At 42.3% G+C, this 27,266-nt stretch overlaps 1 protein-coding gene across 3 annotated transcripts in view; it reads left to right on the top strand.

The window, feature by feature from the left end:
- Daam1 (dishevelled associated activator of morphogenesis 1) overlaps nt 1-27,266 on the top strand; it is a 161,925-nt gene that overhangs the window by 53,505 nt on the left and 81,154 nt on the right. For all 3 annotated transcript variants that reach the window (XM_040742959.1, XM_040742960.1, XM_040742958.1), the window contains exon 2: nt 10,099-10,318. In XM_040742959.1, coding sequence (XP_040598893.1) covers nt 10,136-10,318 — 183 coding nt within the window. In that variant the 5' untranslated portion in view covers nt 10,099-10,135. The remainder of the gene's footprint in view (nt 1-10,098; nt 10,319-27,266) is intronic.

Here is a 27,266-nt window from a genome sequence, read left to right as displayed (position 1 = left end):
ACCCAATGGGAGAACATGATCTGTGTGTCTTTGGCCTTCACCTTCAATTTGTTTATCGGCTCAACTCCCAGACTAGCAACAGGTCTGCTGCCCAGTGCCGCAACTCTGTGGTGAGGCTGTGACTCCTCTGGTGGGGAGCTCCACTGGCACTTTTGGTTTGGCTTTTCTCCCAGATATTGAGCTGTCCTGGCTTCCAGACGCTGGTTTCTGTCATGTGAACAACGCAGACATCCTCACCAAGAACTGTGTTCTGTTGGCTTTCGGGATTTATACTGTGACCCTTTGGTTAAACTATTGAGTCATGCCTCTAGACATGCCAGTTTTTCAGGGTGAAAAACGTAGAGGTGTCCTTGTCTGCTCTCCCTGTGAGAAGTGAGGGTGTGGGAGGGGCAGGACTTTTGGCAAGATCTGGGGCAGGAACTTGGAAACACAGCTGAGAATGTGTGTATTTACCAGTTGAGTCCTGGTCTACCCTGATGGTGTTTGGGGGCGCACGTGGGCCTCTTCCTCCCTCATCTAGGAAAGAATAAAGGAAGGGCATAGGTTTGCATTTCCACTTTGCACTCTTGTGCCTGCCTGGATGACCAGTGGATGCAGTACGATTTTTGGGGGGTTCCTTGGCTTCTTGGATGTTTGGAATTTGTTTTCCATGTTGCTGGGGTGGGGCAGGAGTGGGATGGCCTCCTTGTTTTCTTCTTGCATCAAAGACGTTACTGGGATGAGAGAGCACTGACTGCTGAGCGACTTTCCCAGAGCCACTCCAAGACATGCCCTATTAGAACATCCTTTTGGGACCAAGTGTGTGGGAAGGGCTAGACTATCTTTCCACTCATGTACTGAGAAACGCCCTTTCCGTTTTCTGGTAGAAAGGATGTTGAAACTTGCAGGGTTTCAGATGCTTCTGCAACCTTTGACTGTATCCCATGATTCTTTGGCATTTGGCACCTGGTGTACTTGGGAAATGAAACTAGACAAGCGGAATGTGAGAGCAGAGAGATGGCCAGAAAAGGATGCAAAGCTATCTTTCCCTTTCACATTTTTTTTGATAAGAGGCCTTGAGTTGTGTGGCTGCTGCCCAAATTGCTTTGGAAGCCCCTGGAGAACTAAACTGTGAGGTGCACCAAGGCTCTGAAAGCAAGAGGTGTGGCGACTGAAGTGGGGAGTCCCAGCATTTCTCCCTAAGGGTCTTACCGTACAGATTTTGCCCTTGTCCCTCTGTTTGTGCACGTGACCTAAATTCAGTTTGTCTCAGAAATTTCAGATATCTTTGTTGTACAGAAATGCTTGTAATTCAGTGTTGAGATTTTGAACTGGAGAATTTGCTATGAAACACTGTGTCTTGGTTAAAATAACAGAGCTAGAGAAGGACTGGTGGTTCCCCCTGAACTTGTGAGTCCATGTAGAAACTGTTGGCGCTGAGGTGAGTGGATGGCTAGCAGGAGCCTTGTGCCTCTTGCTCCTTTCCTGGCCCCAGCACTAGGATCTAGACTATAGTTTCCTTTGTAACTGCCTCTGTTAGGGAAAAACCCTGAGAACATAGCCAGTGAATGCTGATCCCTTGGTATGGTCAGCCATCTTTAAAACATGTAACAGAAGTCTCTGATGAACCAACTAAAATGGTGTACGAATCAGTGCAAACTTAATATTGTCATTAGAACACTCACGTTTTCTCCAAACATTGGATATTCCTTGTGTCTTACTTTGTAGAAAGCAGATGCTATATATCTTCTATGCTGTGAATGGCATTATCAAAGGAAAAGTGTTAAGAAGGGTGCTTTTACAGACTTGAAGCTTCTTATCAATTAAAAAAATCTGAGTCCCATCATCATCTACACTCCCTAAATTTGGCTTTATTCTCTGACCTATACTGCATTGAGAGGTTTTGTTTGTTTTGTTAAAGAGCAGTACAAATAACTCTGACTCTGAGCTAGACCACAGATGGATTGAATTTCTTACCCTTTGCTAAGCAAAATGCACCTGCTCCAGAATCTTAAGTAGCTTTAATTGCTTCCTTGTGCGCAGCATAGCAATAGCCATCTGTAATGTTATAGATGGATTGCATTGGGATGTCCCAAAGGTGACTTCTTCCTCTGCCCTAGTGCCAGAAGCTGAGGTTACAAAAGTGTTCTGGTTGAGGGCCCAGCTGTCCTGGTGGAATTAAGAAAGAGCCAAAATGAGACACAGGTTCCTGATTTCAGGAACCACATGTGTGCCTTCTCTAGGCAAGAGAAAGACCAGATCTGTTGGTCCCCAGTCATCCCCACTAGCTGTGAACTCCCAGAGTGGTGCCTCATCTATATCTGTAGTTCTGTCTGGCATATTGAAGGGATTCAGGTAAGTATAACTAAGTAAAAAAATATTTTCTTAAGCAAAGTATTTTTAAATGTCAGGAACTTCGAAGTGAATTGACCTCTCATGGAGCCTATTTGTGAATGAGTTGACAAGGTAGGGAAGGCTTAACTAGTTTTCCTAGAAACCTTTTGCTCTGCTCCAGGGAAACTACAAATATGAGGGTGAGTTCCATCTGCGGAATCTATTGACAGCATCAAAAACTTGACTAGTGGCTAAGGAGTACTCGACACTCCAGTTGGTTATAAATGTTCTTGTGGTTGTAAAAACAGAACCAAGGACAACTGTGGGAAGAACACAAGCTCACATGCCTGAAATTCAGAGGGCACACCATCTGCTCACTTAGGCATTTATGCTTTTTATTCAGCAAGCATTTATTGAAAATATACTGCCTGTCAGGTACTAAATGAGACTTAGTCCCTGTTTTCAGGGTCCCTGAGTCTAGTGGAAAAGCAGACTATAAGTGGACTCAGGTATGTGTATGTACAAAGTCTAGTGGAAAAGCAGACTATAAGTGGACTCAGGTATGTGTATGTACAAAGTCTAGTGGAAAAGCAGACTATAAGTGGACTCAGGTATGTGTATGTACAAAGTCTAGTGGAAAAGCAGACTATAAGTGGACTCAGGTATGTGTATGTACAAAGTCTAGTGGAAAAGCAGACTATAAGTGGACTCAGGTATGTGTATGTACAAAGTCTAGTGGAAAAGCAGACTATAAGTGGACTCAGTTATGTGTATGTACAAAGTCTAGTGGAAAAGCAGACTATAAGTGGACTCAGTTATGTATATGTACAAAGTCTAGTGGAAAAGCAGACTATAAGTGGACTCAGGTATGTGTATGTACAATAGCTGTGGCAAGAATGTGTACCCATCCCTGGAAAGTTTAAGGCCCATAAAAATGGTGTTATTGGAATGAGTCCTGAAAATGGTCAGATAAGGAAGGAAAACATGGGCTATTGAGATGGTTCAGAAGATAAAGGTGCTTGCTGCTAATACTGATAACTTGAGTTCAAGACCTGGGACTCATGTAGAAGGAAAGAACTAATCCCTACAAGTTGACCTCTGCATGTACCCATACATGTGTTCATGCCAGTGTGTATATCTACATGCATGTGCGTGTGTGCACGTTCAACGGTGCAATTACTATTAAGGTCTGGTGAGGGCATATGTCCACTCTTGTGTTGGCCTAAGCTTGGGCAGTGTTTGGGAAGTTGAGAGATGAAGGCAGGAAAATCAAGTCACCAGGACTGGCACTGCAGTGTATGAACCCTTTGAGTTTGGGTCTCTGCCCTCTCCAGTCTCTCATTAGTCACACCCTGGGCTTCTCTCTGGCTCAGTGTGCCAGTCTCCTCCCTGATACAGCCTAGTGCACACACTCCTCCTCTGGAATCCTTCTACTGACATTGTGCAGAGCTGTTCCTACTTTATCCTTTAGGTCTTAGCTAAATGTCACTTATTAGGTGGGGCTTCCCTGAGCTCTGTCTGGAACAGCTCAGTAGATTACATAGATGCATTTGATGTAGAAGGACAGCCATTGTAGCCTGAAGCCCAAGGGCGTGTATGGGCATGCCACCTGCTCTTTTGGTCTGTGAATTAAGAATGGTTTTCATATATTTGGTGGTTGAAAACAAGTTTAAAAAATACTGTATGTGGATATGATAAGACTTCTTTAAAGTTTTTATTTTTATTTTTATTTATTTGTTTTGAGAGAGAGGGTCTCACATAGTTGAGACTAGTCTTAAACTCACCATGTTGTGGTTCATAATCCTGGAACTTCCGATCCTCCTTGCTGGGATTGCAGATGTACATCACCAGATATTATTTTGTGTGGTTCTGAGTTGTGTTAGGCTGCACTTCACCAATTGGATTATATCCCCAGCCTTGGATATTATGGAGTTATATGAAATTCATATTTCACTCTCTTAGAGTAGAGTTTTATTAGGATTTGTGTTCATCGTGTTTACATACGACCATGACTGCTTTTATGGGAAAATGGCAGCATTGAATACTTGTAACAAAGGTCACATTTCCTACAGAGCCTACAGTATTTACTGTCTGGTCATACACAGGAAAGGTCTACCAACACCTGGCCTGAAAACCAAGGGCCAGGGAGAAGAAATTGTTGAAATCATTCTGTTGGGAGGTGAAAGGTGGCTGCCTAAGGCCAGTTCCCTGACGTTGGAGAGGGCGGGGACTGGATTCCAGCCTGACTTCTCTGCACACCCCACGCCCCACTCCCTGCTGGCCAGACTTTTCTGCACAAACACCTCTGCTTTACCAGCAAAGTCTTCCACAAACTTCTCTTTCTAATTGGCTTCTCTTCCTCAGCTTCATCTTTAAGAGGTGATGGGAAGAAGTGATGGATGTGATATGCTTGGAGGGCTCAAGACAGCTGTTGGAATTGTTGTCAGTGAAATGTTTGTGGTGGAAGGAGGCTTGTGGAAGTGGTTCCTGCTTCTGAGAGGTCAAGTGGATGGTTGCTTTTGCTTCCTGTTTTGATCTGTATCTAAGAGATGAGGCTGTGAAAAGCTGCATTCCAAATATGTTTATGAAATGGCTGCCATTTGGACATCACAGCAATTCCTATTCGTGATGGATAATTTAAATGTGCATTTAATTAGTTGTGGTTCCATTGAGGAACTAGCATGAAAGCTTGACCTCTGGGCCTTACTGAAGCTAAGAACAAATTGCCAATCAAGTGCTCCATACTAAAATTATTTCAAGCAGGTTCTAACCTGTAGTAGACTCATGTTAGAATTAGTCATACCTTCTTCATATTCTTCTCTTTGTAGGATGGTATTCTCCTTTTAAGATTTAAAAATGACTTGGGAGTGAGGTTTAGGCTCTAACACTATTCCCTGGCCCTTCAATACAACCAGAATGTAGTATAGCTTGAATTAACAAAAAATAACTTAGCAAAATTTCCAAGTTGTTTGGTCAGTCTTGTATGTGAGGTATTAAGCAACGTATGCTTTGGGCATTTGTCCTCATGGAGTTGACTCCTTCAAAGAGGGGAGAAAGATCAACATCACAGATGACTGTAACCATCAGCTGTGCATCTTGGTATCATGAAATGCTGTGAGGATTCAGACAGGTTTGGTAGCTAGCAAGACTGCCTGGAAGAAGTGGCTAAACATTAACTTGAAGCCTGAGCTTGGCCCTTACGACCCCCAGAGTGCCGCCCCTTGTGTATTTCAAACTCTTTCATTTTCTTGCCTTTATTTCCCAGAAGACTAAGTATTCTGCCTATCACTCCACCTAACCACACAGACCTTGACCTGAACAGTCTCTTCAGTTTACTATTAATAGGATTTGTAGGACACTGACCTGGCTATCAAGGAGATGGTGGTTTCTGCCCTTTTGACACGTACCAAAGACAAACACCAAGAGTTACAGTTTAATGAGCTAAGTCATGACTCCTTTGACCTAGTGTGCATCAGCTGTCTATCAGAGTGCAAGACATGAGATTAGCAAGAGCAGTGCTTCTCAACCTTCCTAACACTGTGCCCTTTAATACAGTTCCTCCTGTTGTGCTACTGTTGTGAATTGTAATGTAAATATCTGATAATGCAGGTATCTGATATATGACCCCCAAAGGGGTCATGGCCCATATGTAGAGAGCTGCTGACTAGAGAAACTTCCACAGTGATTTGCCGTTGCTGGGCTATTTATGCTGTGTATTGTAAAAATAGCCATTTGCAGCAGATTACAGGAAAACAACTAGTCCTTCCCCACAGGTAGTCTGACAAACTAGTTATAAAAATCACCAATTAATATCCAATCAACTGGATATTTTCTTCCTCCACTTTGTTCTTCTAGCAGTGCTGGGGATGTAACATGGGGCCTGATGCATCTCTCTTTTGAGTATTTTTAATAGACATTTTCTCACACCTTCCTCCTTTTTTAAAGCTAGCAAATAATCACATAAATTATTTTTAAAAAATCTCTTCATTAATGGTGCAAATAGTGTGCCTTCATTATAGCAATATGGGCCATATTAGAGGTGTTATGTCTTCAAAAGTCAAGGTGATCTGCACATATCAGAGTCAACTGCTGATGATATTGATAAATTTCTCCCATTCTTCTTATGCTTTTATGAACGTGGACTTTCAATAAAAATGTGATACTGTATGTCTATAGTTATGAGCATGTCGTTAAGTATCTTCCTACAAATAGCTGCTGCTGATCCACCATCTTTCTGCCATTATAACATTGTTTACATGATTTCCCATCATTATCACTTATTTTATGCTCCTATTTATTGTCTGTTTTGGATAATGGTTTGGTGTGTGTGTAGAGGGGGGAGGGAAAGGGAGAGGAAGAAAGAGAGAGAACATCTTTGATTGTGTCTCTGAGCGAGCATTTAGGGTATATTCCTAGAAGCAGAAATACTAGGTCAGAATGTGTGCCTGTTTTAAGGCTTTGATAGGTTGCTTTCAGAAATATTGAACCAGGTTCCAGCTGCCATCAGCCACAGATGTGTCTCACAGCCTGAGTGTTCTGGAGACTGGTACTGGCAGAGCGGGAGGATGTTGACAGAAGTCATGAAGAACAAGGGGCTACCTAGGTAGAAAATGACAGGAGTTCAAGATTTTTGGGGGGCATAGGAAGTGGCCTGTGAATAAAGGGAGAACATAGTGAATATGCACAGGTGGTGCTCTTAGTGACTGCAGCTGAGGGCGTATCCTGTCAGAACCCCAAGGACAGGCCAAGAGATGCCTGGATACTAACAAGTATTCCTTAAGTATTTACTATCATGACTCTTCCTTCATAAAATAACCACATAGGATATTCCAACTAGCGGCAACTGCTATGAAGAACTTTATCAGGATGGAAAGATAGTGCATGGAATATGGAAAGATAACTGCTGTAGACCATAACTGGGGTGGCCTCTTTGAGAGAGTGCTGGTGCTTTATCATGAGGATTCAGCCATGTACCGAAGTAGACCTAAACCTGCCAGTCTCTGACATTGTTGCTGCAAAACCAACATGATCAGTGTGTTTTAGATGCAGTTACCCAAGGTAAGGTGGAAAGGCAGGTGGGACAGATTGTGGAGGCTCAGGAGACAGGAGCTAGCTGTACATGTTCTTTTTAATTTCTCAGATTGTTAAAGTGTAATATTTGTCCTGGGCATTCCTAAGAGGAATTGTTTGAAAATAACAGTGCCATCCAGGGTCACCTTATCCCCCCAACACACACACACACACACACACACACACACACACACACACACACACACACACACACTCACTCACACACTCACTCACTCACTCACTCACTCACTCACTCACTCACTCACTCACTCACAGAAGACTGCCTGTGTCTCCCATAGCTGTGGCCCACTGGTTTTCAATTCCACCTTGGAGGCAGCACAGTTCTGAGCCTGTTTCTGTATATCAGCCCAGAGATCAGTTCAAGTTTAGGTAGATGCAGATCTTCTCCTCCCCCTTGAGTCTTTTCTTGTCTTTTAGGAAGTGCCTGCCATCTGCTAGCCCTGTGTGGGAGAACAAACTGCTTTGTCTTTAATTATGAACATGGTATCATTGACTTCATCTCTGAAATCAGCTGTCTTCCCCCTGGGAGGGGCTTGGCATTCTCTATAGCTCTTCAGCAAGTCATCTGTCCATGATTCTAAAGTGTATTGACCCTATCATCTTCCACCTTGCTTGAGACGGATCTCTTGTCTCCTGCTGCATAAGCTAGGATAGCCTCTGGAGAGCATCTAGCTTCTCCTGTCTGTTTCCATCTCCTGGTAGGGGCACGTTGACATTACAGGCCTGTTGGGACTACTTACGTGGAATGGGGCTCCTAATTCAGGTTGGGCTCCCGAGGGAAGCGCTGCACTCACTGAGTCACCTCCCAGTGTGTGCTTTCCTGTCAATGAGATTGCTTTCGGTATGTGCTGTGGTAGCACTCAGGACATGGGTTTCCTTGGACTTGGTTTTTCCCTTGATTGGATCACTTGGAAATAATTCCAAGACAAAATATGGTTGTAGCTCAGAAAGTACTCAACTCCTTAAAAACACTTATGGTGAAAATCCAAAGGGGTACAAGATAGAAAGGCACAGCTCCCTAAACCTTTTTATTTTTGAGGCTACTGTTGTTAGTATCTTTGTATATATTCAAAAATCTTAATATATTCTGAGAACATCCTGTAACCTTGCAGGGTAGAGTTTGTGTACTATATAGCATTTGAACTTGCTTGTTTTTTACTTATATATTTGGATGTCTTGTTCTGTTTAATGAATTCATAATATTCTATTGTGAACCTGCTGTCAGTTATTTCAATATTTCCCTTATTGTCTTTCTTTTAAAAAGTGATAATGCCTAAAGCTCTTGATTTGTCATTAACTTCAATTATGGTAAATATTTACAGAGTGACTCCTCTGTTTCTGGCTTTAGACAAGGTACATTAGGCCATGTGCTTGAGTTATTACTATTTAACAGAAGGTACAGAAAAAAGAACAGGACTGCACACGTGTTAGGACAGATAGGTGGATGTCCAAGGAGCCTCTATTCAGTATTATTAAGTCAACCTAAGGAAGGTGACATAATTTGAAATAGGACTTTAAAGGATGTTTGAGGGCTGACTTGATGGCTCAACAAGTAAAGGCACTTGCCACCAAGACTGATGACTTGAGTTTGGGTTTAGTGCCAGAACCTTCATGTTAGAAAGACAGAACTGACACCCCAAATTGTCCCCAGAATCCACACATGAACTGTGGCACAAAATGCCCCTTCCCACAAATAAATAAATGAAAGAAAAAATATAAAGCTTTATATTATCCTTGAAAACAAGGACAATGAGATTTCCTAGGGGCCAAAGAAGAAACAATCATTCTTATTTTTGTTTTTGTGGTTGGTGTTTATTTTTGAGATTATAATTTAGTGACAATATTTCTCCCTTCCCTTTCCTCCCTCCAGCCCCTCCCCCCATAAGCCTTTTCCCACTCTTCTTCAAATTCTTGACCTCTTTTTTCACTAATAGTTATTGCATGCATATATATTTTTTCATACATATATATACTCCAAAATGTAACTTGTTGAGTTCATATAATGTTGCTTACATGCATGTTTTCAACAGTGATCATTTGACACCAGGCAAGACCACGTCTCCCATTCCCAGCTTAGTTGCTTATGGGTTTTTTTTTTCTTTGTGTGTGGGATTGAGACTTTGTGGGCTTTTCCCCATTCAGTTTGGTATGTTCTTTAATATCATCCTTATTTAGCTCACATTTGGGCTATCATGTTTGTCAGACTTTGTGGGTGTAGCTTTTAGGAGACACAATCTCACAGCAAACTCCCTGATCCTTTGGTTCTTACAATCTTTCTGGTCTCTATTCTGCAATATTCCCTGGTCCTCAGGTGTGGGAGCATTTTGTAGATGTGTCCATTGGGATTGGGCTCCACAATTCTGCATTTTGTTTGGCTGTGATTTTCTGAAATGATTTCTGTCTGCTGCAAAGAGTTTTCGAAACAGTCATTCCTGAGGAAAAGGAATTCCATACAAAGAATGGCCGTCAGCTGCATTGGTCAGAGCATGTTGCAGGATGCAGTAGCTGGAGCCGCCCTTTAGTACACAGTTGGCCTAAGGAAGCATTCAATAAGGGAATGGAAGGACATGAGTTTTCTCCTTTCCTGTAGAGTCGACACGTTGCCAGAAACACAGGGAGCTTTTGAATTGGTTTGATTTTTCAAAAAAATTTTTTGTCTGTCATACTCAACCATGTCATGTCGTCTTTTTACAGAGTTTAGTAATATCAAGAAATAGGAGAAAATTCAACCATGGCCCCAAGGAAGAGAGGTGGACGAGGGATTTCGTTTATCTTTTGCTGTTTCCGAAACAATGACCACCCAGAAATCACATATCGGCTTCGAAATGATAGCAACTTTGCACTTCAGACCATGGAGCCAGCACTGCCCATGCCCCCTGTGGAGGAGCTGGATGTCATGTTCAGTGAACTTGTGGTGAGTCCCAGATGTCTATGCTGTCATTGTTGATGAGCCAGAGAAGAGGAGAGACAATGGGTGGGTTGTCTTGGCTGTATCTGAATCTTTACTGTCCTCACTGAGCTATGGAGAAGAAAGTGTGTGTGTGTGTGTGTGTGTGTGTGTGTGTGTGTGTGTGTGTGTGTGTGCGCGTGCGTGCACACGTGCTAGGGGATTGTGATAGGTGAGTGTTGAAAAGGGTCATATGACTCTACATTCAAGGGTTTTGTTTGTGCTTTTGCTTGGGCAGAGGGATTTCAACATTTGGATGTTCAAATAGTGGTAGGTACCTACATCCTAACTTGCTCTTTCTAATTCATCCTTGTTCTTCCTCAAGTCTATACTTATGTGTGTAACTCCTGCATCTACACTGCACCTTCTGGGATGCCTCCGCATCCCCCCACTCCTTTCCCAATGTGTAGTATTAGTGCTGTTTGAAAATTAGTCATGCTTCCCAATTTGTCTTTGAACTTTGGTGAAAAGACATTAGTACTTAAGTGCAGTATCATTACTTAGACTAATGATAGGATTGGAGTAACAGCTGTTGTGGGAAACTTTTTATAGATACCATCACACTGTAGAGATCACTGTCCTCAAATGAGATGATATAGACCATGTAGATCCTGTTCATCAAGAGGTGCAAGTGGACTCTTCACCTTTATGGCATAATTTAAAGAGAGCTAGTAGAGAGAATTCACTACTCTGGATTTGCCTACTTAAGTATAGACGCCATGTTATTTTTCAGATCCCAGTTTCAGAAAACTGTAGGGGAAACACTGTCTCTCAGAATGACTTCAGTGTTTAAGCCAGATCAGGTCGCAGTGGGTGGGGTCTACTGTCTGACCCCTCAAGGTGTTCAGTGGAGTCCCAGGTGTGCTGTATCCTCCTTTGATTATGGCCAGTATTTCCTAGTAGAGTTTCTTCTTGTTGGGCCATGTGATTGTGCGGCAGGAACTAGAGAATGTGGTCTTTTGCTTGATTCTTAGGGCAGAAAATAGGCTGTGTCACTGCCTGCCAGGGGACTGACAGTGTTGTTCCGTCTACAGATGAGAATTCAGAAATGGAAAGATGAGCCAGCGAGAGTCTGTGGAGCTGAGGTTTGCGTTTTGGTCTCCCGAGGAGAGAAATGAGCCTATTTTTGAGCAGAGTTGATTAGGATAAAAAGAGATAGCTTATGATTGCATGTTTATACTTTATGATATTGAATATTTTATCCCTTCTCTACATTATGAAGAACTTGATCTTAGGTCTCAAAATAAAAGCTAAAGCCAGCTCTGATGGGGTATGCCTGCAATCTTAGCACTTGAGAAATGGAGCTGGGACAACTGGGAATTCAAGGTCATCTTCTGTTCCATAGTGAGCCTGGAACACACATACACACACACACACACACACACACACACACACACACGCACGCACGCACGCACGCACGCACGCACGCACGCACGCACGCATGCACAGGTGGCTCGGGATATAGTTTAATTGGTAGGGTTCCTGCCTAGCATACAGGATACCCTGATGTATGACTTTTCTCATCCCTGTAAAACCTGACACAGATCCACTTAAGGGAGAAGTGTCTCTTTGGCTTTAGTCCACAGTGACAGGAAGGCAGGGTAGCAGGAATGTGGCACAATTATTAGTCACATGTGTCTATATGTGGTCCCTTTGTGTCAGTCCAAGATTCCAGCCCATGGAATGTTGCTGCCCACATTTAGGGTGGGTCTTGCCTGCTCAGTTAAATCTTTCTGAAAACGCCCTCACAGACATACCCAGACTTGTGTATCCATGGTGTATTCTAAAGCTTAATGAGTCGACAATGAAGATAAACTATGACACCTGGATTCAGTCCCCAACACTACATAAACTGGGCATGATGACTCAGGAGGATCAGAAATTCAAGGTCATCCTAGACTCCATAGCAAGTTTGAGGCCATCCTGGGATACATGAAACTCTGTCTCAAATAAAACAAAGCAGACACACACATAGAAAGTTAGACTTGGCCCTCAGAACTGTGATAAGTTCAGTTACTGATAGCACAGAGGGGATCAATCATGAGGTTCTAACATCATCAAACATACAAGCACAGAGCTCCCCTGCAGGGATCATGTGAATACTTGCTGTGGGGTGTACGACAGGTGATGAGGAATATGGTCAGGAAAGACTTTCAGAAGGCTGGGAGGAAAGGCGGGGAGGCTTCTGCTATGGCAGTGAAACCTTGGTTCCAACGGGAAAGCCTTAGCCTGCATTAGTGCTACATGTTCACCCCAGGTCAGTAGTTCTGTTCCTTGCCACTTTCTTCCCAAGAGGAAAAGAAGCAACAATCTCTAAGTCTGTAAGTAGCATGTCACTGGGGCCCACCTTTCATTACCAATGCAGATCACATAGACATGCTTGAAAACACAGGCTTAGAAATTGTCATTCTTTTGTAGAGGTTGGCACCACTAGTCACATGGCCAAGGCTGAGGTCACCGAGATGGATGGGTAATGCATAGTCCTCTCCAGGGAGGGGCTGTGAGTCATGTGCCATGATAGCTATGGAGAAAGGCAGTAATGGTACATTTATGGCTTGGTTTTATTTCCTGCTCAAAGGACTTTACAGTTGATCATGAACCTGAGGAGAGGTGTGCCACTGATAGCTGAAGACCTTGTGGATTGTGGAGCCAGTGAAGAGCTAGTATCTCCATGTAGTCTGCATCTGTGCTGGCTCCAGCATATTCTGTCAAGATTCCTGAATTGAACCCTTCCCAGGAGCTGGCGGTGGCAGCTCCATGTATATCTTGAAGACTGATTGTTACTTTGCATTCAAAAGGAGAAAATTCCACTCTTTGCTTATTGATGTCTCTATTGTGTGTGAGAAAATTGCCTACAGCTGCTAGTTGTTAAAAAAAGCCAATGCCAAACCAGAACTCTAAGCCAAAACCATTGGAAAACAAATTATCTTGAGGCTTGTGTCTGTCTTGGTGAGTGACGATGGATTTTTGTCTACCTCTGACTTCAGGGACTTAGACCACAAATCCTTCCAATTGCCAGGGGAGGCTTGAGGCCAGAGAGGTGGGCTGGAATCCTCTAGAAGCTGCTTCTCTGAGTCCTCCTGAGCAGTTGTAGGAGTAAACCTGTGTGCCCTTGTACTGGGAAGGGACTGATGGCAGAGAAGGCTGACTCTTCAGTCGGCACCTCTGGCTGCTTGCTCTGCCTACAGTCTAGTGGGATGTCTTTCAAGGCAGGTTCTGTGGAGTTTGAGCTTGACTCCTTTTCTGTAAAATGAGGATCACACCTCAGTGAGAGTGTTGATGTAAAGATTAAAGAAGACAATTAAAACAACAACAAAAAACAAGTACAAAATGCTGGCACCTAGCTGGATCTGGTATTACAGGCCTGAGTTACCAGCTTCTTGGGAAGTTGAGGCAGCAGGATCCTAAGTTCAAAGCCAGCTTGGGCAATTTAATGAGGCCTTATCTTAAAATAAAGAAGTAAGTTGAATGCTTTGTATATAGCTCAGTAGTACAGATTGGCATGTGAGAGGGCTTAGGTTCAGTTTCCTGTACAGAAAGAAAAAGGGAGGGAAGGAGGGGGGGAGGGAGGGAGGGAGGAAAGAAGATGGGCTGGCACCTAGCAAGTGCATTTTAGTCCACAGCCAAGGGCCGCAGGAGTGATGGGAGGTGATTTAGGTCCTTTCTGAGGACAAAACTCCCAGCAAATAGCCAGTTTCCCCCCTTCTTAGAACCTCATCTGCTTGCTGTGTGAGCTCTGCGCTGCTGGCCCCTTTCCCTGGGCATCTGCTGGGAAGCTGCTCATCAGAGCAGGTCATTGTCAGTCTGCTTTCCCTTATCCTGTCCCATGAGTCACTGCCATTTTTAAAATGTGATACCAAATGACTTTCTTTCAGAAGCGTGTATTGCAACCATATTGTCTGATTAATGAAGCAAACCTAGAGGGAGGATGGAAATTTGAGTCTTTAAAGAAACAGCCAGAAAGGTGTGCCTTGTTCTAGCAGTCTCCCTGCCACAAACAGGGCAATAAGAATTGGGGGCACTTGGCCACATCAGTTTTTCCCCTGGTGTTGGGGATCAAACCCAGAGCTTAGTATTTGCTAGGCAAGGGTGTAAGGCTGAGCTACATCAGCCTATCTGCTGCCCCTAAACTCATTGCTTCTTAAGGTATTATTCACCATAACACATTTATCTGTTTACCATGTTCCTCTATGCAAAACACACAGTTCTGTGGCCTTCCATGTATTCATAAAACTTGCAACCACCACCAAAATCAATCTAGGCATTTTTGTTGCCCTTAAAATAACCCTCATATCCATTGATCATCACTTCCTATTCATCCTGAGCCCCATAATCCCCTGGCAGCCCCTTAACTACTTTATGTCTTAGAAAATTTGCTTTGGTCGGACAGTTTGAACAAATAGAATCACAACATGTAGACCTTAGTAGCTGGTATCCTTTATGTAATATCAAAATTCCTCCATTGTATGAATGTTAATTCTTCATTTCTAATTATTGCCAAATAACATTGCATCATAGAGATATATCACATTTTAGGAATTTTCCAACATTGATGGGTATTTTAGAATTTTATTTTTATATTTTGCCAGTTAAGGATATTAATGAAGAATGCTGCTATAAACATGCATGTAGAAGTTTTTACATGTAACTGTTTGCTGCTTTCATGGCTACAGACATATTAGTGGAAGTGCTAGGGCCTAAGAGAATGCTGTGTTTAACTTTGAGGGCTGTCATACTGTTCTAAAGTGGCTGCCCTGGTTCTCATTTCCACCAGCAACCTATGAAGTTTCCAATTCCTCTCTAAATTATCTATCTATCTATCTATCTATCTATCTACCTATCTATCTATCTATCTATCTATCTATCTATTTGTGGGGGAGCAGGCACATGTGGGCACATATGCCACACATATGGCATTCACAAGACAACTTTGTAAAGCCAGTTGCCATCTTTGTGTGATTTCTAGGAATTGAACTCAGGTCATCAGACATGTGTAACAAGAGCCTTTACCCTGCTGGGCCATTTTGCCTGATATATAGGAATAGATGAATAGATATAGATAGATGGCAAAGTATATCCCAATTTCTTTACATCTTTGCCAACACTTGTTTTTATTCATCCCTTATTCAACATGCTTTTCAGTATGTCCTATTCTACAGTGTTTGTATGCATTGTCTAAAATAAGGTTTCCTGATCATTTCTAATTGCTATTGATTATTACGACCAAATCATTCATTGATATATCCAATCAATTGCTCCTCACTGTGTATTATGTCATTTGAGCATACCTCCCATATTCTCTACCCCTGTGTGCTCTCTCTCTCTCTCTCTCTCTCTGCTCCTTCTCCATCTCTCCCCCTCCATTCCCCTTTTTTACTCTTTACTCCTTGCCTAGATCAAAATAAAGACCATGGATGATCTGTGACTTAGCATGGGTGCCTTAAAATTAGATGCACCTGTGTTCATTCTAGAAGCGCTTAAATGACTCAGATGATCTCATCTAATTTATTTGGGAAGCACTAGACACAACAGCCATGTAAATTGTCTTGCTCAAGTAACTTGTATTACAATATTTTCAATAGATTTCTTTGAGGGAAAACAGACAGTGTGTTACTCACCAACAGATTGATTATTGTGGTGTGAGTGTGTGGTAAGTGCCTGTCTGTGCTAGATCCCAAGGGGACACACTACCATCCCCGATGAGGCTCTAGAGCTGCTGGTCAAGCAGTGAAGGCAGGCCTCTAAACTGTCACATGTGACCCAGTGCTAAAAGAGGGGCTACTCAGGCTCAAGCATCCTTTTTTGAGAGAAGAGACTTTATTCACCCAGTTTTCATGGGAGGTTCTCCTGGAACAAAATCCTTAGCTCTTGCCAACACCTCACTGTTCTTTGGCATATTCATAACTCAATCTCGTCTTCTTTCTCTACTACTGTGCTTTTGCACCCGATTTCAGAAAATGCCCTTCAAATCTTTAATGCATTCTTAGAGAATTTCATACATATGTGCAATGCAGTTTGGTCATGTCCATCCTCCTTCCAATTTCTCCTGGATGCCTCCTCCTGCTCCCCATCCTTCTCTGAACTCCACATTGTCTTTTCATAACCCAGTGAATCTAATCATTTGGCTTATGTGTCTGGATGCATTGGAGCATGGTGGTCAACCTACTTCCCTGAAGAACACTAACTCTACTTTTCCTAGCCTTCAGTTGTCCAAGATCCACATCTAGAAATGGGGCTTTGTTAGTTCCTGCCCCATCCATACTGGCATTATGACTGGTTTGCTCTTGTGCAGGCAACCACAGTTACTGTGAGTTCATGAGTGCTGCAACTCTGTCATTTCAAAATATAGTTGTGCAGTCATCCTGTACTGGTTGTTATCAACTTGGCTCAAACCTAGACATACCTGGGAAGAGGGAATCTTAGTTAAGAAAATGCCTTCATAAAACTTGCCTGTAGGCAAGACTGTGAGGCATTTTCTTAATTAATTAAGGATTGAATGATACCCAAGGTTTCAGCCCCGGGGGCAGTAATACTCCTAGGCAAGGTGGTCCTGCAGTTTATGAGAATGCACACTGGGCAAGCCAGTAAGCAGCACTCCTCTGTGGCTTCTGTTCCAGTTCCTGTTTTCAGGTTCCTGCTTTGAGTTCCTGCTTGGACTTTACTCAGTGATGGGCTGTTACAGGAAGTGTAAGATGAAATAAGTTCCTTCCTCCACAACTTGATTTTGGCCATGATTCTTATCACAGTAACAGAAACCTAATGAAGATACCTTTCAATGTCTTGTTCTTACAATATGTATGCCAGTCCTCCCTGAGCCATGTGGGTAAGAAATGTAATATAGTTGTCCCACTTAGAACTGAAAATTCTACAGTTACTCATTCGGTGAGTCTCTGTATTAATTGCTGTCCAATGAAAAAACAGGATTTTCTAATGAGAATTGAAAGCTATACCATTGCTATACCTATAAATGTTTAGAGGATAGTTTGATGCATGTCAGTTTAGTAAAATAATAGTAGGTTCTCTCATAGGGTCTTATGGCCTCCCAGCCAATGGTTCTTGGCTAGTTTTATGGTACCAGGCATGAGTTCAGATCTGTGTAGTAGGCCTTACATCTAATCACAAAGCATTTGGTTACTCTTGTAACATTCATGCCACTATTGTACCAATAAGCATATTTTACTGGACTGGTTATTATTATAGCTCACAGAGACCATAACTAGGTAAGACTATTGATGACTTTTCTCCCTCAGCAGTCCATATAGCATTTTCTGGCACTGTGAAAGTTAGCTATTCGTAAGGAAACTTCTGAGTCAGCATCAGATTAATTTCTCTATGTCCTGTAACCCAACCCTATGGTGTCTTCAGAAATAGGCTCTTTCTATCATGTTTTCGTGAACAACCAAGAACAATGACAATGGGATGTTTCATTTGGGGTGGTGTTATGAAACCTCCCAACAATTTAATGAGTAGGGTCATACATCTGGAACTGGGCTTTAGCAGTATATTCCTGTATAGGTCATTCTATTTAAACTGGTGTGTGTGTGTGTGTGTGTGTGTGTGTGTGTGTGTGTGTCTGTTAATTTTAATTTTTTATTGTTAGAAACTTCTCAGACTGCAAATTTTGTTCTGTTAGCCATGAAAATTGTTACCTCCTTTTTTCAGGCTGTCGAAATCATTTCTCTTATTACTGGGACTATTATAAGCCCTCTTTAATAATAAATTTTTTCTGTTATCGTCAGAATCAATGAGAAGTTTCATCATGTTTTAGCTCTTTATTTTTTTAAAATGTGCCTTTGTATTAAAATCATGGCTAAGAAAAGAATGTTTCTTATGGGAATTATTCAGTTCCTGTCTCCATTGGAAATTGAAAAAAAATTGGGTAGCAGAAACATGTAATTTTAAACTGATAGAAGAAAAAACATTCTGGTTGTAAGGAGTCCTTCTTTTGACCTATTGTTTTTTAAATTAGAGTATAAAACATTACTGGTAACTAAGCAAAGGAAATCATATTTTATTCATTCTAGAATAGCTTCAGAGTATTCAGTTGTCTGAAAGCCAAGAGCCAGAATCAAACGAAGGAACTGGTATTAAGATTGTTCTAGTTCTATGAGGTTTGTTTTCACCTGATAAACTCATAAAGGACAAAAGGGAATTCTCTTAGCTAAAGGACACTATTAGTTTACAGTGAAGGAAAAATATTGAGGAGATCTTCCAATTACACTTTGCATTTTTAAATAAATTAATTCCATACGTTCTTTGAAAAAACTGCTTAATACCAGTGTGACAATACGCACTACATCACAAAGGGAAGTGGTAGTCTAGATAATGGACTGTGTGTGCACTGCTAAAACTCCTGTGCAGCTAGTGCGAGCTGCTGCCAATGTGCAGTTGATTTAAAGGAGACAGAAGCAGTCTCAAATTCAGAGCTTGATAAACAAATTATCTAGCCCTGAGAACAGCTGACGGTTTGTAATACACACCAGTGTTAATCGGTGTAGTTTTACGTGCCTGTATCTGTTGTGTTTTTGAACAGAACATTGTATTGCTTCTAAAATCTGGCAGCAGATTTTTATCCCAGTAGACGTTATGCATTTCTTTGTACTAACTTGGACTCTGCTTAAAATAGTTGGATGGTCAAAATGGCGTGGTACGTTTCCTTCTGGCCCTCTGATTCTCTACATACAACTTAAGGAAAGACTGTTCCTTCCAATCCTGTATTTGTTTTATCTTACCAAGATCATTCCCAGTCACTTTAAAATGACTTCGTGTTTGATATGGTGCTGTCAGTTCAGTTGCTATTCATCTATGAATGCTTCCTAATGTTAGATTAAAGAGATGGAATGAGAGGACATGAGCACATGGAAAGAAACAGGAACAGTTTCTTTTAAGTTGAAACAGTGGCTGGAATGATGGTACCTGTCCCAGACCTGTGGATATGGAGGCAGGTTATAGAGGTAGGTCGTCTTTGGCTATATAGGGAGTTTGTGGTGAGCCTCAGGTCACAGGAGAGTGAAAAAACAAAACAAAACAAAACAAAAAACAGTAAAGCTATGAATTAATGATACTGTTGAGAAAATGGCTTTAAATTCCTTTGGTTCTGATCAGTTCTATTAATATAAAACCTAAAGAGACTGTGAATGGTGTATAACTGCTTACCATAGCCTATAACTGAAAATCTGACCACTTAATTTAGTCCTTTGTCTCCCAATTGCAAATTACACAGTCAAGATGCTGTACTGATTTGCCACCCTGTACATAACCCCACTCAGCCAGTTTTAGGGGAATAAAAGACCAGGGAGCTAATTTGATCTCTGTAAGTTGTAGGCTTTGAGTAAGGTTTCAAGTGTAATTTATTTTTATTTATTTATTTATTTAGGTTTTTCGAGACAGGGTTTCTCTGTGGCTTTGGAGGCTGTCCTGGAACTAGCTTTTGTAGACCAGGCTGGTCTCAAATTCACAGATATCCGCCTGCCTCAGCCTCCGGAGTACTGGGATTAAAGGCATGTGCCACCACCACCCAGCTCAAGTGTAATTTTTTTCTTGTACTTAATTTTATTTTTTAAGTTTGTCATTTGACAGTTTCACACATGAAAATAAAAAATTGTAATTACTCCCCCACCTTATGTTTTTAAATGTGCTCAAGTTATGATTGGAAAGATCTGTTAGTTTGAACATGTAACTTCTTGAGAATTTATTTTGGCTCTGTAAGAATCATTTTAGTACCATCACTTGTTCTCAACACACACATGAGGATGCACATTTTGGTTCTAGATTATCTTGACTATGCTCACCACTTCACTCAGAACCCTCCCTAATAACCTCCCTGTTCAGAAGTCCTCTGCTGGCAAAACTGTTTCTTGATTCATGCATTGGGAGCTTAGTGGCCAGCTCAGTCTTCAGTTATGCTTTTTCTGGCTCATGGATGAGAGTTGGAATTTTCTTTGTTGAAAAAAAAAAACCTTTTAGAAGCTGCATATTTTTCTCTTATCCAGTTTTAAGTGGATTTATTGAAAACACCCTACAGCTGCCAGCATCTTACTTTTGCACATTGCAAAATTCAAGAACAAAGTTCAACTTAGTGACTGAAAGCCAACAAAATAAACATAGAGGTTGTTTTCTAGAAAGATGGGCATCTACCAAACTTAGAAGGAGCCAGAGAGTTCTTTCCTGTCCTTTCCAGTTAACTTGAGTTTATTCTTCAGTGGCTAGCTCTTCATGTCAGACCTGAGCTGCAGATGCAGCCATGCACTTTCAGAGAGCACAATGATGTGGCGTCCCTTGCATCTGCCATTTCTAACTGGATCTCTTGGGCCTGGAACTAGTGTCCAGTCCAGAGAGGGCGTTCAGTGCATGCTTGCTGTCTGGATGCTTGTGTGAGTAGATACTATTCGCTAAAGTTCAGCATGTGAGATGTGTAGTAAGTATTGGAGTGTGTGTGTGTGTGTGTGTGTGTGTGTATGTGTGTGTATGGGTGTGTGTGTGATCAATGACTGCTGAGTACCCCAGGAGCTGGGTTTGTTCTATGACTAACCCTTGAAGTGGTGATGATACCCTTGGGCTGATGCTGTGCATCTCTGTACACTCCCATCCTCCCACCCCCCTACACACACACACACACACACACACACACACACACACACACACACCTGCAGTCATGTTTTTCTACTCATCTTTCTCATCTGAATGTTACTCTGGGAACATCAGGAGGGCTTCAGGAAGGGGAGCGGATTAAAAGAGCAAAGGTGAGGAGGTTTAAGAAATCATTTTATTCTTAAAATCTCTCTAGCAAGGCTTATGGAGATAGCATGAGGACCTGAGTTCAGATTTCCCCTGCCAGCATGGAAGTCAGATAGCAGTGTGCACCTGTAACCCCAGCAGTGGGATAGGGGATGAGGAATTTGGGAAGACTGATGGACTGCAAGAGGTGTCTGCCTGGCCAGTCTCCCTGAATCAGTGCACTCCAGGTTCGATGAGGCTAATGTCTGTAGGCACATGCGCACATATCCACATGAACACCACCCCCACACCCCAGAGGACTAAGCTTCTCCAGTGTATATTACGTGGTGAAGTAAGTATGTAACTGTGCTGTGGGAAGAGACTCTCCTAGATTGTCTTTTGACCCAATTAATGCTGAAATGTGTCAGATGAGCTGCCAAACAAGTCTCTTGAGTGTGTGGGAGGGGCTTAGGCATGAGAAGGAGGGACCAGGAGCTTTGACTTCAGTCTCTCACAAGGCTCTGGGGTGCCTTAGCAGTCTGTCACTTTGCAGCTGGCTCTGTCTCTTCATTCAGTTAAGAGAACACTGTTTAGAAATGCTCTGTATTAAACGTGGTCAACTGAAGTTGCACTAGATTATAGTTCTGAACGTGGGTATTTGGGAAAGTGATTTAGCTACTTAGAACAATTGTTTGCTTTGGAGGACCAGCAAGCTGCTGCTGCTGCTGCTGATTCAGATTAATTAAAAGTTCAGGTTACCCTAATGAATTTCTAGTCACATAGCAGCAGTCGAAGAACTCCATAGGTTTAACTGTAGAGTTTGTCTAGCAAACAAGATATAATTTGTATTGTCTGCTAATAAGGGAGAGAAAGGAAATACAGACATTAAAGCATTAGTAGTAGGAATGTAAGCATTTGTTAGCCTTTGCTTGTGGGATTTCTCTCTTCTTGTTTGTGTGTATCACAAGAAAACATCAGACACAACATTACCTAGTAGGTGAGTCATCCTGTGGTATTCCGTGTAATGACAGAGTGCTGGTGGAAGTGCAGCCTGCTGGAAGCCTTCAGGATCTGTTTGTACATGCCCTGTACATGCCCATCCCTTGCTGGGTAGATAGCTTTTGTTGGTGACCATTTCTGCTCTTTCCTGACTGGATAGAAACAGGAATATGCCTCTAAACTGTCCAAAATCTTATCTAACCATCATATTTCTAATTACCACCCTAAGAATAAATGTGTTCTCGGGGTCATTTGTGATGAAGTTTAAGAGGTGTTAGCAACTTATGACTCTTGGGTGTGTTGGTTACATGTCTTGGTGGGGCTGGATATTCATAAGTTTAACAAGGTATTGCAACTCAATAGTATGTTACTCCATACTTTCATATAAGTGATTTTTTTTTTTTAATTTTGCTGTCAGTAAAATTGAATGTCAGTATCCACATTCCTTGTCTGGCCTTTTCCACTTGCTAGGTACTTGTCATGTTGTCTTCTGACATGTGTTCCGGTTCCTGGCCTCTCTAGGGGTTTTGCTTCCAGGTATTGTGGAGTTGCATAGCAGGAGAAGGGGGTTCCACCCTGAGAAGATGGTGCTTATGCTGTTATATTGTTGAGGTAATTCAGAGATGGCTACAACCCACCCAGAATGTAGGAAGCCTGGGTGGGGCTAGACTCTAGGAGTTGGGCCTATTCAACACAGGCAATTTTGTAGGAGGAAAGTAAGGCTTGGTTGAGTAATAGGCTTGGGAATTCAGTGAACTCTCTACACCGAATCAGATGGAAAGTTAGCTTGTCAAGGGCCATTAGAAAGCAAAACAAACCCCCATACACAATAAACACACAAAATGGTGAATGGATGAGCAGGATACCCCAAGGGCCTAGTGTAGCTTCTCCTTCCCCATTTTTCCTACTCTCCATCCCCTACCCCTGGACTGTACAAATGCATTCATAACCTGTGTGTAAATGTCCATTCATGTGCATGTGTGGGCGAGCTGACCTCATTAGAAACAGACTACTGAATGAGGCCAGGAACATTGTGTGGGTCTGAGCTCCATGGAACCAGCAGGCTGTGCTGTCCAATACCACTTAGGAGGTTCATACGTAATCTTACACTTCAGTCTTAAAGTCTCTGAAAACAGAGTTGTCCCAGAGTACTAATCTTTCTACTCATTCAAGACCTTTATTGTGTATTCTTTCAAAATTCCTTCCCTTGCTTTATCTAGCAAATCAATGCATTTCCTTTTATTGATGTGTCGTGCCAATTGTTTTCTGATTTATGTGGGTTTCTCTGTTGAGCTACTTGCCTACGCTAAAGTGTAAGTGTAGGACCAGTACACACCTTTCAGAGTGGAGGCTTAATGACATGTTTTGTTAGGGCTAAGCCTAGGACTGTGGTTCCCACAGCTGAGCTTTTTTCTTCATTTAAAACATCTTTATTTAAGACATTAGAAAAATACATACTCTATAAGAAGGTGAAAGGATGGCTGCTATCTTCTAGGAGGGGAGCTTTTATTTTGCCTGTGGCTTTTAGTGTCTAGGAAAGCAGATTTCTAGGAGGTTGGACAGAGCACTCTCTTGTTACTCACAAAATCCCTGTCTTTTACTTCCCTTTCAAAGATCTATCCCAAAAGAATAAGATGAAAAAGAAAACTTATGGGGCCAGGGCAAGGAGGAAGCCATCCAGGCTAAGACGAGTTGAATGCATAAGCAACCTAGGTCTTCCTGGCTCTCTGGCTACCGGCACTTAATTAGTTTTAGAGGAAAACCAAGTATCCCAGAACCAGGGCTCCTCATGGTGCCACTGCTGTGAACAAAATCCAAAACCTAGGGCTGAGGATGGCACTTGGATGGTGGAGGGCTTGGCTAACACGCACAGAGCCCTGGGTTCATTCTTCAGCACCCACTAATTCCTGTGGGATGGAATCCACCTATAATCTCAGCACTCCAGAGTTGGAGACAGGAGGATCCATAGTCAAAAGTCACCAACAACTCCAATGTGACAAACAAGAAGGTTCCAAAGGACTTCTTGTTAATGCATCCCCTAATTTAACCATTAAGTTATCACATTAATTACTAAGGGGCTTAGGGAAGGACTGACCTAAATGTCAAGTATACTAACAGAGTTTATGAAAATTTTCAAAGAAAGGTGAAGGTGTTTCATGGAAGTGATCGTGGTGTTGACAAAAGCTGTGTGTGAGATGGTGGCCTTGGTGCTTACTCTGAAGTACCCGCAGGCTTCCTTCCGTCTGCACACTCTGCTTTCCAGTCCTCTTCTCCTTTTAGGGTGCACTGAAGGCGGCAGCCGGAAGTGCTTCTCCTTACTATGTCAAGTGTTCTTGTCTCTGCTGCCTAGAACTCCATTTGTTCTTCTGTCCTGCCAACAGCACACTGGATTTTTGTGTTTGTGAAGTTTTATTCAAGTACAATTTTCATGTTATATAACAGTTTGATGAGTTTTAATAGATGTGTGATTAGAAATTACCTAGGAAAACGGGTTTTCCTAACAAAAGTTCCTAATCAAACCAAACCAAACCAAACAAAACAACAAAAAACACACTACCACCACCACCAACAAAAAACCCACTACCACCACCACCAACAAAAAACCTTATGTAAACAGGTACTATTTGAAATGTAAAATATAGTGATCCCAATCCATGGTACTATTTGAAATGTAAAATATAGTGATCCCAATCCATGGTTGCCTCTTTCTGCATTTGGAATAATTATTAAAATGGAAAATCTCCTGTAATATTACTTTGAGGTAATTTGAGAGCTTAAGTAAAACAAATTGACAGGATGAATTTTAATTAGTTTGTATTACAATTGCTTGCCCCCTCCAATTATGCTTTTCTTTTTCCCCATCATTGAAGTTTTATTTATCCCTTTCTCTAGTAGTGTGTCTAGAGAGTAAAGCCCAGAAAAGAGAGGAGGCAAAAGCAACCCAGCTGCTTTATAAATCATAGCATTAAGATGGGCAACCCAGTAAAAATGGGCAAAACATGAATACATTAGGACAGGCAATCAGTGTGTGAAGTTAGGATCATCATTAGTTGTCATTAAGAAAATGCAAAATAAAGCCCATGACCTGTAAAACTAGGATTGCTGACATCGAAAGGACATGGCACAAAGTGTTGATGGTTGCATGGGGCACCTGGAATGCCTTATTTTGCATTTTTGCTAATTCAAAAACAGTATTCTTAAGATTTTTATCAGCCAAGTACAGCAGCTCATGTTGTAATCACAATACTTAGGAAAAGGAGACAGGAGAATTGCTACAAATTTGAGGCCAGTCTGGGCAACCTATTGAGTTCCTTCCAGGTTAGCCTGAAAAACACAGTAAGATCCTACATCTAGAAATAAATAGGCAATAAGAATAATATGGTGTGTGTGTGTGTGTGTGTGTGTGTATATGATGTGTGTGATGTGTGTTCATGTCTGTGTGTAAGTGCAGACTCACCTGTACCAACCACAGTGCATGTGTGGTGGTCAAGGGACAACCTCGGGTTCTCTCACCGTGTTTGAGACAGATCTTTTCTTTTTTCCCTGCCCACACACCAGACTGGCTGGCCTGTGAGCATCTGAGGATTCTGCTGCCTCTGCCTCCCATCTCCCTGTAGGAGCACAGGAATCACAGATGCTGGCCCCTGTGCCCTGCATTATAGGAGTTCTGGAAATTCGGACCAGTTCCTTATACTTGTGTGGCAGGTGCTTTGCCCATCTCCAAAGCCTGGCTTTTAATCTGTAGTCAGTTGTTTACACTCTCTTTCCCTTCCAGCTTTCCCACTGCCCTTCCTTTCCTCCCACCTCCTACTCCCACATGCCTCCTGGGTCATATTGCTTCAGGTACTGGCAGTTAGTACAAAGATGAATAGGACAAACTGAACTACCAACCTCTAGGAACCAGTCCAAAATGGGAATGAGACATGCCAATAACCCCACCATAGTCATGTGAGAAATGTTTCAGGGCACAGAGGAACTGGCCATCCAGGGCAGTCAGACCAACTATTTGACGTGGTTAGCTAATGCTTTGGGAAAATTTGGATAATTAGGGTGATTCTTAGATGCAGTAGGAGGAGCCCACTTGAAAGAGAACACACCGTATGCAGAGTTTCAGAAGCTGGGGAAGTGTAATCTGAAGTTCTAGAAGGTGCTGATGGTGATGGGGGCCAGTGAAGTAACAGGGGCCGGTCAGGAAGCACCTGACCTGCTTAGAAACTGTACTTTCTCCTTCAAAGAACTAGAACTGGAAAGCCTATCTGTCTTGGTAGAGAGGTTATAAGTGCCTTGAAGCCAGGGTCTTATTCATCTTTACATTCCTTATGTTGCCTGGCTCTGGTCCTAGACTAGGTAGGATGGTGTTGATGGACCTCATAAGGTGTTGATAGTCCCTTAGAATCATGCATTCTTGCCACATCACTAAAGTGGGATGAAATAGAGAGAGACAAATGGATTGGCCAGGGTCTCATTATATCCTGTATGTTGTGTCTCAGCACTCCAGAATTTAAATTATCTGCTTTAATCTCTGTCTGCTTGACTGAGAATCCACCACTCTCCACCTTTGGTGATTCTGAGGATAGAGACCAAGTTGAGAGTGGCTTTCACAGCTGCTATTTCCTGTCTGCAGTGCTTTCTACTATTTAGTTCCTGTTGACCATGCCACTTAACTGGAGAAGCCTTCATTGTAACAACTTTTCCACAACGACCTTAGCATGTGATCATCCTTCAGTTAGTGTCTGATTTCCCTTCTGTCCTCATGAGCAGATGATGCCCTCACTGGCTGTAAGCTCAGTGCCTGAGTACAAAAAAATCTTTGCTTCCATGAATTTCTAAGGTGACTAGAGGAGTGCATTATCATCGTATCTTCAGATAAAGGCAGTGAAGGTCAGAGGCCCCATCTTTACCCAAGATGCATAATTGATAAAAGCCAGACCTACAATTCAGGGACAGCTGCCAATAGAACCTGTCTCCTGCTTCTAACAGCTACTCGATGGGTACCTCTTCATGCTTATTTCTGTGCCATGAGTCACCCACTTGTTTGTGGGATAGGCAGTGGTACCCTGAGAGAACACAGACTCTGCAGTCCGTTTGCACTTAGTCCCACCTCCAATGTTTGCTAGCTCTGTGCCTGTGGCAAGGTGCTTAGTCATTCTGTGACCCAGTTTACTAGAAAAATGGGTTAGCAATAATACTCACTTATTTG

The sequence above is a fragment of the Mesocricetus auratus genome, unplaced genomic scaffold (genome assembly GCF_017639785.1).
Source record: "Mesocricetus auratus isolate SY011 unplaced genomic scaffold, BCM_Maur_2.0 Super-Scaffold_15014, whole genome shotgun sequence".
Taxonomy (NCBI): Eukaryota; Metazoa; Chordata; class Mammalia; order Rodentia; family Cricetidae; genus Mesocricetus; species Mesocricetus auratus.
This window is presented reverse-complemented; position numbering and strand designations above follow the sequence as displayed.